The following is a 15,833-nucleotide window of genomic DNA, read 5'->3' as shown; positions in this document are numbered from 1 at the left end:
CTGATCGGTTTCAGGGAGGCTTTTTTTTTTTTTTTTTTGCCATACGGGATCTTAGTTCCTGACCAGGGATCGAACCCATGCCCCTTGCAGTGGAAGCACAGAGTCCTAACCACTGGACCACCAGGGAATTCGCCAGGGAGGCATTTTTTAAAGGCCAGGTGAGGAAGGGGAGTTGCAGGGTATGTGATCAGCTCGTGCACAGTACTCTGACTGGTTGATGGTGAGGTAACAGGGTTGTGTCACAAGGGTTAACATTATCAATCAATACTCAGACTCCAGTAGGTTTGGGGCTATGTTCTCATGGTCATCAGGTAGTTAACTTCTTCCATGTGGTGGGGTTTTAGCACCTGTAAAACAACTTGGGAAATGTGCATCAGATACTGCTATCTAGGTACTTCAGAGAGGAGGTAAAGCAGAGGACAAGGGGGAGGGGTCTGTCCCAGGAAGGCCCCATAGGGTCCTGCTTGATTACAAGTCTAGTTAACATCTATCACCACATGAATCTACAAAATTTTTTTCTTGTAACGAGAACTTTTAAGAACTACTCTTAGCAACTTTCAAATATGCAGTATAGTGTAAGTAACTATAGTCACTATGCTATATATCTCCAGGATTTAATTATTCTATAACTGGAAGTTTGTACCTTTTGACCCACTTCCCCCTTTTGTTCACCCAATATCTAGCTATTCTATATTGTGTGTCTGACAATGCCAACACTACCAGTTCTTAAGTGACTAAAGATGTTTCTCTTGCTTCTGCTGACCTTACTCATAGTGGCTTGAACAGATCTGGTGGAAGTACCATTTGCCTTCCTTGGGAGGCTTTCCTCTAGAAAGCTTGCTTCTATATCTCTGGTAGCCTTAACCCAGTGCCACTCCAGCAAGAGCTGTGGCTCAGAATGAGAGTGTCAGTTCCCCCACCTCACTGCTGTTTCAAGGTGCAGAGTCCCTACAGCAGCATGTCTATATGAATCCAGCCTCAGCCAGCTCACTCATCTGCCTGCCATCCTGTTCAGTCAGGCTCCCTGCTGGTTCACCTCAGGCCTTGGCTCTTGGCCTCGTGGCCTCAGTTTCCAGCTGTTTTGTCCTTAGCACCCAGTTCTTCTCAAACCTTCACCAGATTCTTTCCACTCTAGCCCCAGGTTTTCTCATTCTGGACTAAATTCACACTAGTTTATTTTTTTGGAAATCTAACAAGAGTATTTATTGTCAGGCAGTATTCTAAGTACTTAGATTATTGCCTCGATTATTCGCTTCACTACAACCCTATGAAGTAGGTGCTATTATTATAGTTTCAATTAATTAACTGAGGATACTGAGGTAGAGAAAATAAGTGACTCGCCCAAGTTCATTCATTTGGAGCTGGGAAATGAAGCCAGGTAGTCAGAGCCGATGGTCTCCAAGTTCTGTAATACTCTGCCACCCATCCTGTCAATAACTTTGCTTAAGGCTGTTTAAAAAGTCTCCTCTGCCCCAAGATTACATGGATATCTTATTATGTATTTTATAGACATACACAAATGACATATAGAATTTACTGTACATTTTATACTAAAATTCCCTTGCAATACAATTTATTTGGGCAACTTTTATGTTGTGGTAAAATATTTACATTTTAACCATTTTTAAGCATATGATTCAACAGCATTAGGAACATTCACAATGTTGAGCAACCCTCACCGCTACTATTTCCAGGACTTCTTCATCATCCCAAACAGCAACTTGGTAGCCATTTAAACAATAATTGCCATTTCAGTAGTTGTGGCTCGCGGGCTCTAGAGCGCAGGCGCAGTAGCTGTGGCACATGGGCTTAGATGCTTCGCGGCATGTGGGATCTTCCCGGACCAGGGAATGAACCTGTGTCCCCTGCACTGGCAGGCGGATTCTTAACCACCGTGCCACCAGGGAAGTCCCTGCTTATCGGTATTATCACCAGTCTTCTTTTCTACAGGGCAATTGGTAAATCTTTGTCCAATGTTAGAGTATAAGATTTAAATTCCACTTATATCTTTTATAAGCAACAGTGGTAGTAATAAAGAATATATCTGGTCTTTGACCCTGGTTTCTGGCACAGAGCTTCCAAAACCCTTGGAATTTCAGAGTGAGAGGAGTATCTTTGTTACACTGATGAGGTAGGTGACTCAGGATCGGGGCTGGTCACCAGAAAGACCAACCCTGTGACTTGGTCAGCCAACTTTGGGCCAGCCTGACGTCAGGTGAGGGGATAGGGCTGGAGATGGAACTCATCCATGTCATCAAGGATTTAATTACACATGCTTCTAACGAAACTCCAGTAAAAACTCTGGTCACCCCAGCTCTGTGGAGCTTGCAAGTTGGTGAACACATTGATGTGGTGGTGGGGTGAAATGCCTGGATCCCACAGGAGAGGGCGTAGAACCTCTGCATATTCCTCCACTCCTAAAGAATATTTCTCAGTTTGGTTGCTCCTGACCTGTATCTTTTATAGTAAAACTGTAATTCTAAGTATAATGTCTCAGTGAATCCTGTGAGTTGTTCAAGCAAATTACTGAACCTGCAAGGGTTGTGGGAACCCCCAAATTTATAGCCTAGTTAGGGTACACCTGAGGCTTGTGGCTGGAGCCTCAAGTGGGGACAGTCTTGTGTAGGCCTTTGCACTTCTCTTGTGGGCTCTGTGCTAACTCCATGTAGTGTCAGAATTTAACTGAATTACAAGCACTCAGTGTAGAATAGTGCAACACACTAAGTTTTAAAATGTCTTTTGTAATTTAAAAAACTATTAAACAGTTTTTAACACATCTTTTGACAGCTGAACTTATGACATTTACAGTCTTCGTTACAACTATATTTAACTTATTGTCACCTTAACACTTTAAAAGATAAATTTTAAGTTGCCATAGTTACATGACAATTTTTTAAATGCATGGATATAATTTATATTCTTTCATAGTTTGCTATGGAAATTAACTCTCCACTTTCTTTTGAGCCTCAGATGCACAAGTATAATTAATCCTTTCATTTTATGGCACATTGTGAACATGTCTGTGCAAAAACTCGTTTTCCCCTCTCATCCCTGATACACAGTTTCATTTCTCTTCCTTGAAACGTATCCTCTAATGTTTTTGGTATATATACTTAAATTATCCATGTAAAATATATAGTATTATGTACTTAATATTCATATAAATATATTCTTATAGTTCTGTACATTTCATTGTTTCTAACTTCTTTCACTAAATGGTGATTATTACTGTATTTAGTATGTGTATAAATAACAAGCTATCATGTTTGAATCTAAAATGCTTAAAATATAGCGTTCTGTTCACCAAACAATGTGGTTTTAAAAAACATTAGCTTTGATTATAGTAGCATCTTCTTGTCTATCATAATCACTGTCTTACTTGCTTTGCTTCTTTCTCCACAATTTTCTTTAACGTGTTCTCATCTGGTATGGGACACATAACACACCATGCAAACCAAGGGCTACACATGAAACTTTAAATGTGGTGAAAAAGCCTTTCGGACAACTATACAGTAGTTGAGAAAGGTTCACATTGAGTATTAACTGTGATATCAAGACACCTATCCTGTTTTTGACACTCGGAGCACTTTTAAAAATGTGAGGATTTCCCTGGCGCTCCAGTGGTTAAGACTCTGCACTTCCACTGCAGGGGACGCAAGGTTCAATCCCTGGTCAGAGAACTAAGATCCTGCATGCTGTGTGGCCAAAAAAAAACAAAAAAAGTATGTGATCCTAATGTAATATTCTATGTATTTCGACCAAGACTTTTCCTATACATCACGTTGTTAAAATGTTACATCAAGCTTGGGGGACATAGGGCTTCCCTGGTGGCGCAGTGGTTGAGAGTCTGCCTGCCGATGCAGAGGACACGGGTTCGTGACCCGGTCCGGGAGGATCCCACATGCCGCGGAGCGGCTGGGCCCGTGAGCCATGGCCGCTGAGCCTGCGCGTCCGGAGCCTGTGCTCCGCAACGGGAGGGGCCACAGCAGTGAGAGGCCCGCGGACCGCAAAAAAACAAACAAAAACAAAAACAAAAAAAAGCTTGGGGGACATAAATATTATTTCCAATATTAAACTGGCTGAAAACATATCAAGGAATATATCAAAGCAGGGTCTTGAAAAGATATTTGTGCACCAATATTCACAACAGCATTATTCACAATAGCCAAAAGGTGGAAGCAACTCAAATGTCCATCAGGAATGAATGAATAAAAATGTGGTCTCTACATCCCATGGGAGGGGGGTGTGCTGTATGTCCCTCTCACTTCCCCATGATACCTACACCCACAAATGCCATATCAGTAGAATGCTTTATGTTATATTCTCGTATGTGTTTCCTCCATCTAAAGACCTTATTCTCACCTTTCCAGCATGTATAACTCAAACAGATTTTCAAGACTCACCTTAGGGTTGTCTTACTCATAAAAAGCGTTCCTAAATCCAGTCGGATTCATTATATGATTAATTATATGGTAATCCTCTTAAGACCTGTACACCAAGCACTAGCATCTATCACACCTCACTTTATTTTCACAGTTGGTTTCTTGCATGCCTCTCTCACTCTACACAGACCTTCCAAGCGAGAAATGTCTCACTGATTTTTCAATTCCAAACGTCCAATCATACAGCTAAGCCCAGCAACAACAGAATGTGCTCCATAAAAACTGGTTGTTCGTAACTTGGTACTGTATCTACATTGAATGGAATGGATTTTCACTTTTGACTTTATGAAAGTAAACAAACTATTGTCATTCTCACCCTCAAATCTTTCTTTGGATTTTTTTGACTCTGACTTGTATCCAAAAGAAACATTCATGATGAAATGTCATTCATTAACAGATTATTTTTACTTTCGTATTTGATGGATACCAGTAGACGGTTATAGGAAAAATTTTTTCATTATTGCAGGTTCCTGGGTCAAGAACCCAGAAAGCAGGGTAAGAAAATTAGTTTTTAGTCTGACCTAATATTTTACCCTGAAAAATTGGTGGAAGACCACAAAAGTAACCTAGCTGACTCAGCAGGTTCTATGCGTGCATTTTTCAATAGATGGCATATCTGAAACATTTTTTTTACGGTTGACCTGTAAGAAAGGCTAAGAGGGTGGGTGTATCTCTAGAAACTGTCACAGAAATTAATGGTCTTGAGATAGTTTTGAAAATAAGGAAGGAGGAATGGAAGGTAGAGAGCCTGCCTTTCACCAAAGGTTACTGGAGGATAAGCTTCAGGATACCATTTGAAGAAAGTGGGAGCACAGTCAATTTTGAGAAAATTGTCCTTTTCATTAATATTCAGATGCAGTTGTAAAACACCCTGGTTGAGAATCAGTGGATTAGGAGTCATTAGTTACTTGATTTAGCGTAACTCCCAATAGAAAAAATACATTCACTTCTCAATATAACTAAAATAATCTTAGCCAAGGGACTAGAATTATTTGTATGCACAAAGAGAAATTGTTTCTTAACCAAATGTGAAAAATCTCAAATTACTGTATTGCTCTTTGCACATTCTATATTCAAAATTTAAAAGAAGGGATTATGTATCAGGTTCACAAGTTGATGGCTGGAATTTAAAAAGCAAATAACATGTCAAAGGAGAGAGATTAAGACAAATCTTATATTCTTTTCAAACCAACAATACTGGAAATATTAACTGATGTTCATGACTTGAGGTGCAAAATATCTTGAAGGGCCTTCTGAATGAATGCATTCATAAAATAAGGAATTAACGTTTTCCTTTATGGAGCTGATATAAAGATTAGTTGATACACACACAAGCAGAATAGCATACCTTTAGCACAAATCAAATCATATGTTCAGTAATTGCTGAGTGAATACAATCTTTAATTAACCATGCTCAATTAACTAGACCAGATTTCTCAAAACATAGATTCTCACATTTAAAAAAAAGAAATGAAGGAATCCCCTGGTGGTCCAGTGGTTAGGACTCTGCGCTCTCACTGCCAAGGGCCTGGGTTTGATCCCTAGTCGGGCAACGAAAATCCCATTAGCTGCATGGTGTGACCAAAAAAAAAAAAAAATCTGTCATAGCTCTAAATTATTCTTACCTAACAAAGGAAAATAGACTTTAAAAATGAAAGGAATTACAAATCCTAAGATAAATGGAGTTTCCTGTGACAACAAATTAGAATGCAGTGTATTTTGAGATTTAAGGGTTCCACAGGATATTTCAAAGGAGACTTCTTACAAATACCAGAGGGATTCTTTTAACGGTTAAAAGATTCAGAAACAAGATGGTAACAGTAAAAACAGACAGCAGATCTTTCACCCCAAGAAATGAGTAAAATTTATATCCTCACAAAACGTTCCTCTCTTAATCTCTCTCTAATGAGTTCTTTTAAATCTTATTCCCACATGGCATTACTAATCAATGACCACTTAACTTCTCAGTTTCTCTTCATTAGCACTGCTAACTAAGAATTTGCAGTTACTTGGGGCTTCCCTGGTGGCGCAGTGGTTAAGAATCCGCCTGCCAATGCAGGGAACATGGGTTTGAGCCCTGGTCCGGGAGGATCTCACATGCTGTGGAGCAACTAAGCCCGCAAGTCACAACTACTCAGCCTGTGAGCCTACAGCCTGTGCTCCGGAACAAGAGAAGCAACCGCAATGAGAAGCCCGCGCTGCAACAGAGTGGCCCTCACTGGCTGCAACTAGAGAAAGCCTGTGCGCAGCAATGAAGACCCAACGCAGCCAAAAAAAAAAAGAATTTGCAGTCACTGCCCCTAGAATTGTATCCATCAGATCTAGTTTAAAGAATGCTTGTCTTCTAAGAATAACTTAATTTTCTTCCTCCACAATCCTTTTTTTCAAACTGCACAGATAATTGGGAGTTTATCATGGTACTCAAGCAATGTCAACATTGTATGAATTGAAATCAAACTATGCCTGTAAAAAATTTTAATAGCTTTAAAATACCACATATACCTGAATGTAAGTTAATTTTTCTCCTAAAATTACTCCCATTAAAAAGAATATGGAGCCTTACTCTATTTTGAAGACTTAAGCCCATTACTTTAAGGAAGGTCTTTGGGGAGGAAATTAGCTCGAAATGACTTCAACCAAAAGTAATTTTAGATATGTTCACAGGTTTAAAAATCATACATCTCGAAGAATTTAGAAGTGAGGATGATATGCTTTGGAAAACTCTGTCATAGGGCTCCAAAAAGCTCTGATGATGTCAAAGATGCATGAGAGGACACCGAATGAAACTGTTCTATGTGTTAAAAAAAAAAAGAATTTAAAGTATTTTTATATAACATACAATTGAAATTTAAACATTTCATTTATCTCTCTAACAGTTTATATATTTCAGCTTACCAAAAAACTTGTTTTGAGGAATCTTCTCATTGGGGAAATGGAAGTACAGCCTTACATTTGGCTAGATTCAGAACCCAAATTTTAGAGGCACTTTTACATTATGCATATTAACAGAAGGCAGACTGATGTAACTAAAATATATGAATATGAAAGTTAGTTTGATTACCTTATCAAAGAGGCTCCCCTGAACATCTCAGCTTACGGATCATCCAGTAATTCTCTATTACTTCGCTTTGTTTTGTGTATGTCACTTCTCACGATGTGAAATAAACTACTGTACTTACATATTTATTCCTTGTCTCTCTTGACTGGAATGAGAACGGCATGAGGGCAAGAACTTTGGCTTGTCCTATGAAACTCCGGGGAGAAATGAAGCTTGTCAGAGTCAGGGGAAAGGAAGGAAGGAGATGAAGGTGGAAGCAGCTGGAGTGGATGGAGTGTCCCAGCAGTTTATTTAATCAAATTCAGTTCTTTGTGGACTCTTTTTCTTATAATGAGTATACGTATAAACAAAAGGTTATCCGTATATTTGCTCATTAGTCAAGAAACACAAAGGGAGAAAAAAGAACCCTGAAACTAGAAGGACTAGAAGGAATTCAGCTTATTCAGATAATTCTTCAAGTTCCAAAACAATATTTACAGACAAGCAGGTATTTTTAAAAATAACGTTCACTCAAATTTTAATTTGTTCTTTTTTTTAATTTTTAGGACCAAGACACATACTTGAGGGGAAAAAACACTCCGTTTTCCCATGTTCCATTTCAAAGTACAGATTTTAAAATGTAACTAAATATTTACAAGGTTTTTCCCCCATTATCTTTCTTTCAAGAAAATAAAACTCAGGAAATAAAAACATCACAAAGACAATATCAACAGAATCTGCAAGTTGTTTAAAGCAAGCATCCTTAATTAGAATATTTAACTTTCGGTTTACCTAATAGAAACATTGTTAATACTAAACCCGTAATATCTTTCCATAACCAAACATAAAACAAATGGCTGAGGCAAAGTCATTCTTTGAATAACAGTTGCTATTACTGCTTTAATACCTGTTCAGGAGTTCTGATTTTTACAGAATATTTCCAAATAAAACAACTATCTGGACCAAAAAATATGTTATTTTGATACTGCTTTAATTCTGTAGTATTTTTTCTAATTCCTGTTTTGTTCAGTTGCAGTTCTTTGCTTGACTTTCCCCTTTTAAGATCTGTTTGTTAGAGAAGAACCCTAAAGTACTCTGGACTCCATCCTATTTGGTTAATGTGATTAATGAGGCTTATCCTGGGGGATCTTAGTGTTTTTCTAAATTGAAAAATTAGCTACTCTATAATAAATGCAGCTGAATCACACTCTCTTTGGATGCCTGTACTAGATAACATAAAAAGTTTGCTAACACAAAAAGGCTGCGAAAACACTGAAGCTTTGCTATCTAGCTGTCTAGATTTAGCCAATGTAAATCTCTTATCACATTTTAGGGCCCACTAGCACTTGAGAGTCTATCAGTTGTGAGGGATCTTTCTGACTTGGATCTTACAGAAACCAGGAATGGTTGCTGGTGGGCAGAGAGGTTGCTGAAGACCACGGTTACACACTATAGCCCTGTTGTTTAACGATGATTATTACTGACACTTTTTACTTTTTTCTTTTTGTTTTTTTAAATTAATTTATTTATTTTTGCCGTGTTGGGTCTTCATTTCTGTGCAAGGGCTTTCTCTAGTTGCGGCAAGCAGAGGCCACTCTTCATCGTGGTGCACGGGCCTCTCACTATCGCGGCCTCTCTTGTTGTGGAGCACAGGCTCCAGACGCGCAGGCTCAGTAGTTGTGGCTCATGGGCCTAGCTGCTCCGCGGCATGTGGGATCCTCCCAGACCAGGGCTCGAACCCGTGTCCCCTGCATTAGCAGGCAGATTCTCAACCGCTGCGCCACCAGGGAAGCCTCAAACACTTTTTACTTTCGTGGAATGTTGAAAAGGAAAAAAAATCTATGATCACAGCATTAAAAAACTTGTATTTGTGCTGCATTATTTAAATTACTGAAATACAACTAAACTAATGGCATAAGCTAAAGACATAATTCCCTATTATCTGCTATAAAATCACTAAAAGAAGCTTTTAAATTGTAAAATACAAATACAAAAGAAATAATCTTGTGGAAAGCGCCCCTGTGGAAAAAGGTGTTAAAAGTGCTTTAATTTCAATATAATGATCTAAAATTGCTTCAAACATAAATATTTAAAAAAAAACTCTACTCAAGGACAAACACTGGAAATATGTAAACCTAGTTCCCTATTAAAATATATTTTGCAAGTAAAAATTAGAAAATATTGGGCTTCCCTGGTGGCACAGTGGTTGAGAGTCAGCCTGCCGATGCAGGGGACATGGCTTCGTGTCCCAGTCCGGGAAGATCCCACATGCCGCGGAGCAGCTGGGCCCGTGAGCCATGGCCGCTGGGCCTGCGCATCTAGAGCCTGTGCTCCGCAACGGGAGGGGCCCCAACAGTGAGAGGCCCACGTACAGCAAAAAAAAAAAAAAAAAAAAAAAAAAAGAAAATATTGAAGTTAAAGGAATTTGTCACATTAGACACAGAATGGTAAATTACATAAAGTGTCAGGAATTATAAAATTATTGGTTTAATGATTAGTCTAAGTAAAAAAAAATCCTACTTTAATCTAAGTCAAATGGCATGACACTATCATAAACAATGCATCAAAAAATATGAGACAAAAATCTTGTTTTGAAGATTTTACTACTATTGCTTACCCTTAATCATATTAAATGTTACATTTACTCTCCTTATTCCATTAGAATAATCCCAAATAAAATCTTATATAACTGTAATAGCTGTGATAGCAACTTTTCAAAAAAAATAAATTTCACAATATTGTTAATGTTTCTGAAGGCTAGGTAGGTACTGAAAAATAGCCTAGTACAGAGTCGCTACAATAACTGCATGGAAATTATTTTGGTATTTTAGATGCCAGAAATTGACTTCCTATTGCATTATATGATACACTTTTGCATCTAAACATTTTATCAAGGGCTATAAGGTTCATAATTTACCACATTTACGTTTATTTTTAAATGTTAAAATAAAAAAATATGTAAGTAAAAAGTACTTGGAAAAACTTGTTAAACCTCTTTTATTTCAGTAGACAAAAGAACTATCTTCAATGTCCTGGCTGAAAGGGTTCTTGATACCGTGAAACTGGAAGAAAAAAAAAAGCACAAAGATTTGAGATGAATTAATGAAGCAGATGGGTGGTACATAATAGGATAGTGGAAAGAACCCAGTTAAGTTAGAGCCAAAGTAGAAGAGGCATTCTCACATGAGAGAACAGTAAGAAGTTCAATGTGGCTTGAATACAGAGTGGAAGTGGTGGGAAATGCGGCTGTCTATGCAGGGCTGTCAAGGGCCCTGTGTTCCAAGCTAAAGTATTTGAATTTTATCCCATAGGTTATAGGGCACCAGTGGCAACTCCAATGTAGAGATGCTGCTGTCAAAAGGTTTCTTAATTAGAAATAGAACTATACTAACAGCCTGCTTCTTGTCCAATTCAGACTAAGGAATTAATTAATTCAATTAATTTTTTCTACTTATTAGTTTGTAAGATAACCCAGGACTGAGAAAGAACTTTTTAAAAAATACAATTCAGCACATTTATTGAACTCTCTAAATATTTTAATGAATACAAAACCTTGTTGGTTTTAATAGGTTTTCTTCCTTCTTTTATATTGCAGTTAATTCCAAGTTGAGGCAAAAAGCCAAATCAAAGCTTTAAAAATATTTTTTGGCTGAATTTCCATGTGGTATTTTTCACCTTATATATATACAGACACACACAACCTACAAAACTGATTTTCCTTGAGAAACAACTTTTCAATTTAAAGAAATTCCTTGCATTTCTCTGTTTAAGACATTAAGAGATGATTAACTTTATACACAGTACATTTTACCTCTGTTGGTAGAATATTTGGGTGCTAATGTAGTTTTTGCAGAATTATTAATAATTGTTTTAAAATTTTGCTTTAACTATGGTAAATATACATGTCAATTTAATTAAAAATTATATTCTAATCATGATATTCCATAAACAGAATTGTGTTTCAGAGAAAATATTTCAAGTCCCCGTGGCAAACTACCAAGTTGTTCTACTAACACATTTCAATTAACTCCATTCACTTATGCCACGGTACTATATTAGAATACTGTTATTAGATACTATATTATCTGATTGAAGTTCCTTTTTCCACCTACTTACTCTATTTTTTTTCTTCATTTATCAAAAAATGTATGTTCACAATAGGAAATCTAGAAAATAATGAACACTCTCCACAAACTCCGAATTTTATCACTCACAGGGAGACAAGTTAAAATGTTAGTGTACTTTATTTCCATGTATCTATGCATTTCTTTATTTATATAAGTAAATTTATACAATACAGTTTTTAAAATTGTCATTAAAAACTTTTATAAACCCTTCAATGGTTGCATATTTCAATAACTATAATTTACTTAACTATTATTCCTTGAAGTTGCGTTTTATTGAAGGACATATTTAGTGATATTACCAATTCTTTCTTTCTCAGTCTTTGACAACTAGTTTTCCACTGACAATGTAATTCAGCTCTGCCTGATTTTAAACAATTCTACAAGTCTACACAGAAAAATGTGCCATCTGTCACCACCTGTTGTAAATTCCACTAACATAAATGTACAAAGATAAAAGTGAAAACTCTACAAAGCAAGTACTAAACTTGTGAAACTCACCGTTAAGTCCAAGGAACTTCTGGAAGCACCTTCAAATCAGGAAAGCAAGGGTATGCAGTGACCGGTTGATAGTAAACATACTGTGAAAAAATTGGCTGCTGAAAATTGTAAACAGGCATTTGAGTTTGAAAATGTCCACTCACTGGCACAAAGTCATTTGCTTGTCGTTCCCCAGCAAAGTAACCAAAATATGGAGAGTACAAAAGATTAGAATGCGTATTTTGAACTTGTAACTGCAGTCAACATCCCAAAAGGAGGTGGCTGTACTTCATAGGATGTTATTCCCTGGTATGTCGGGGTAATGGAACTGCCATTGCTGCTGCTGTAACGATAAACACACGAAGCAGAGTGAGGATATGAAGTTCCAAATGACTGCTCAGAAGAATTATATACTGGGGTACATGCAGACTGTGGAATTTCATTCCAATATGTGGCAGCATTCTGAGTTAAAACTTTTGAATTCTATTGTTCAGAAAAAGAGTATTCTACTGTTTGATTCACATTAAGGGTCATGTTCTCAGATGCTTCAACAGGTGTAGTACTGGAATTCAATGTATCCTTCCTATGTTTTTCTTCTGACTCAGTTTTTGCAGGTTGTGTTTTATTTGTAGAACAGGAATTTTGTTCTGGACATGTATGGGTTCTGGAGAACTGGTGCATTTAGAATTTTTAATGGATGAATTTGGTATTTCATTATCTTGAGGTTCAAAGTCAGTGTCATGCATTTCTAAATTGGCATTGATATCCCTCACAAATTAGAAAACAGGCTTTGAGAGCACTGATGCATCAGGCAGAAGAGAAGCATCAGTTTCTGGTTTTATGTCTGAGAGACAAGATTTCTCTGCAGGATCTGAGGAATTCTTAAGAAATTTCTGAGAAGTTATCTCCTGGTCTTTTGAAAGTGTACCATCTACACGTTTTTGGTCAGAAATTGCCAAAGGAGAACAATCTTATCACTTTTTGTTTCAGCAACACTAAAATTTACATTTCTTTCCTTCATGTTATTTAAGCTTCCCTGTCTATTTTGCCCTCTAACTTTGACATACAAGTGTCTTTTAGGTTCTTTAAAGGTAAAAGTGAGCCAGGTAGTGATAGCTGAATTTCAACTTTTTTTGGAGAGACATGGTTTCTTTTCAGATTGTCAGATGAACTTGGTCCTATTTCATTTTCACTTTCGGGATGAGATCTCATAGTCCTATTAAGTGTAACACACATACAAACAACTTTAAATATACAGAGTCACAAATTTTCAATATAAATATAGATTTGAAAATTTTATTTAGGAAAAGAATTCTTAAGATTCACATTTTCCTCTTTGTATTGGCATTATACAAGAAACATATTTCTCCAGTTTTCCTCCCTTGGTTTGAATTTAGATACTTTTCTTGCTGAAGGTGATATATGCCACATTTCAAATATATTTCCAATACATCTGAAAATACCGAGTGCTGCCAATATTGTAATAAATCATGTTATGCTTTGGACACTTCCTGATTTCAATTTTTTTGCAGTAGTTTCTAATTCATATACCTCCAACCTATTGACAATCTTCTTTACTTGCAAATGGCCATATATAGCTGGTGAAACCACTAGCTGTGACCCCTACCCCCAAAAGACTATCTTGTCACAAAGTATTGAGATATTTTGTCTGTTCAAGGTCGAGAGTAGGAAAAGCAGACTTCAAAAATTTCTTGCCAAGTGAATATCCTTGGCATTCCCATCTAAATTTAGACAGTCTCGATCAGGGTGAAGGAAGCATTCATTATTGAAGGTCTAGAGCCAGACAGTTAATGCAGGTCTCCACAGCAATTATATTTTTTTGGTGTCTCATCAAATTCTTCAAATTACAAGTGGAAAAGAACATGTTGAAAGAAAGAAGTAACCATTCCTCCACAGTCAAGAGAAATTAACCTTTGGCCTAGAATTTGTGTATCCCACTCACGAAACTAAAAGCCCCTATTTTACTTAACCCAGCCTCCTTAAAAGGCACTTGAATGACAACCTACATCATCATCCAACCCAACAGAATACTTTGACAGTTTCCAGAAAGGACAATTTTGACTTTATCACATTTCCAATGATGTTTCAGTGATGTCTCAACCTTACAGATTGACAGCTGCCTGTGTGATCTATCCTTTTACCCATTCTCTTAGAGGATGTTCTTCCACGACCATGGCACCTTATATTAGAATTCATTTTCCTGCTAATTGAGGCACAGTTTGATTCTTTGAGCAGCAAATACTACCTGTACTTACAAAACTTAGTTTTGTAAACTAAGTAAAACAAATCATCTTAGTTACAAAACTAAGATGATTACAGAACTGGTTTATGTTATGCCTCTGATAGCCTATTCATCCTTATGCCACTACACAATTATTTAAAGAGTCATCTGTGCCAGGAAAAAGATTCTAGAAATGTAGTAAATTAAAGATCATATTTAATTTTTAAAATAATTAATTTATTTTTGGCTGTGTTGGGTCTTCATTGCTGTGCACGGGCTTTCTCTAGTTGTGGTGAATGGGGGCTACTCTTCATTGTGGTACGCGGGCTTCTCACTGTGGTGGCTTCTCTTGTTGCAGAGCATGGGCTCTAGGTGCACGGGATTCAGTAGTTGTGGCTCGCAGGCTCTAGAGCGCAGGCTCAGTAGTTGTGGCGCGCGGGCTTTGTTGCTCTGCGGCACGTGGGATCTTCCTGGACCAGGGCTGGAACCTGTGTCCCCTGCATTGGCAGGTGGATTCTTAACCACTGTGCCACCACCAGGGAAGTCCTAAAGATTATATTTACAGAAGCAAAACCAAATAAGACAGAAATGAGAATGCTTATCTTCTTTTAGTTCATATTATTCATTTTCCTTCATAGGATGGAAAAAAAGATGGTAAAAAATGAAGCTTGTCATAAATTGAAAAACTTAGAGTTGAATGAAACAAGAGATGGTCAACAAGTCCAGTGGTGCCACTTCACGTCAAAATGAGAAAAACATAAATAATGTAGTGGGTTTTTAATAAAAATAACTAATTCAAAAACAATTTAAAGAACTAGCCTTTATTCTGAAATCATGTTCTTTCTATATTGTGGTGTTAATACGTCCTTTCATGAAACAGTAGTATACTTATAATATGTGAGTGTGTTTGACTAAGCTCCCACTTAGGAATAAAACTTGTCAATTTTTATCTTGTTAGCCAGTCTTGAAATTCGACAGGTCTATAAAATCCACAAGTTTTAAAAAAATCTAATCATTTGCCCCCATTCTATGCCCTTTTTAGTAATAAGCCAGTTGCTAAGCCCCATCAATTCATTAAATAATGTCTGTCAAATACGACTTTTACCTTCTTATTCTGTAAAGCGTCACTCTTTTCTAAGCCCTGGCTGACTTACTACTTTTAACTGTACTTAGAATCTCCTTAACCTTTAAATCACTGTGAAAACGCATTTCACAGGATATTACCTTTCAATCCTTACAGAATGAAATTCAAACTCCTTAGGCCTTACCTAAGACACTGCATAATCTGAATCTTCTTCTCCCTCCTTAGCTAACTCTTCTCCCCTAAGTTACATGTATAACCCAACAGAGGTAATAAATAAAGGTTTTAGTCTTGTTCCTTAATATGTGCTCAATTTTGTTTAGTTTTTCTTCAGACAGGGCTGATGGCAACTCCTACCTTGGATGCTTGAACGTTGCCTTTTCTCTGTTGATTTTTGTGACATCTTTCATGTTAACCTATGTTTAAA

The 15,833-nt window shown here is 37.1% G+C and overlaps 1 protein-coding gene across 1 annotated transcript in view; it reads right to left on the bottom strand.

The window, feature by feature from the left end:
• Window positions 1-12,013: 12,013 nt before the first annotated feature.
• TEX15 (testis expressed 15, meiosis and synapsis associated) overlaps window positions 12,014-15,833 on the bottom strand; it is a 40,915-nt gene continuing 37,095 nt past the window's right edge. The window contains 6 exon segments of the mRNA XM_067721498.1: window positions 12,014-12,329; window positions 12,331-12,712; window positions 12,715-13,056; window positions 13,059-13,121; window positions 13,124-13,299; window positions 15,764-15,822. Coding sequence (XP_067577599.1) covers window positions 12,107-12,329; window positions 12,331-12,712; window positions 12,715-13,056; window positions 13,059-13,121; window positions 13,124-13,299; window positions 15,764-15,822 — 1,245 coding nt within the window. The 3' untranslated portion in view covers window positions 12,014-12,106.

This window comes from Pseudorca crassidens, chromosome 21 (genome assembly GCF_039906515.1).
Source record: "Pseudorca crassidens isolate mPseCra1 chromosome 21, mPseCra1.hap1, whole genome shotgun sequence".
Classification (NCBI taxonomy): Eukaryota; Metazoa; Chordata; class Mammalia; order Artiodactyla; family Delphinidae; genus Pseudorca; species Pseudorca crassidens.
The sequence above is the reverse complement of the archived record's forward strand: the minus strand, read 5'-3'. Positions and strand labels throughout refer to the sequence as shown.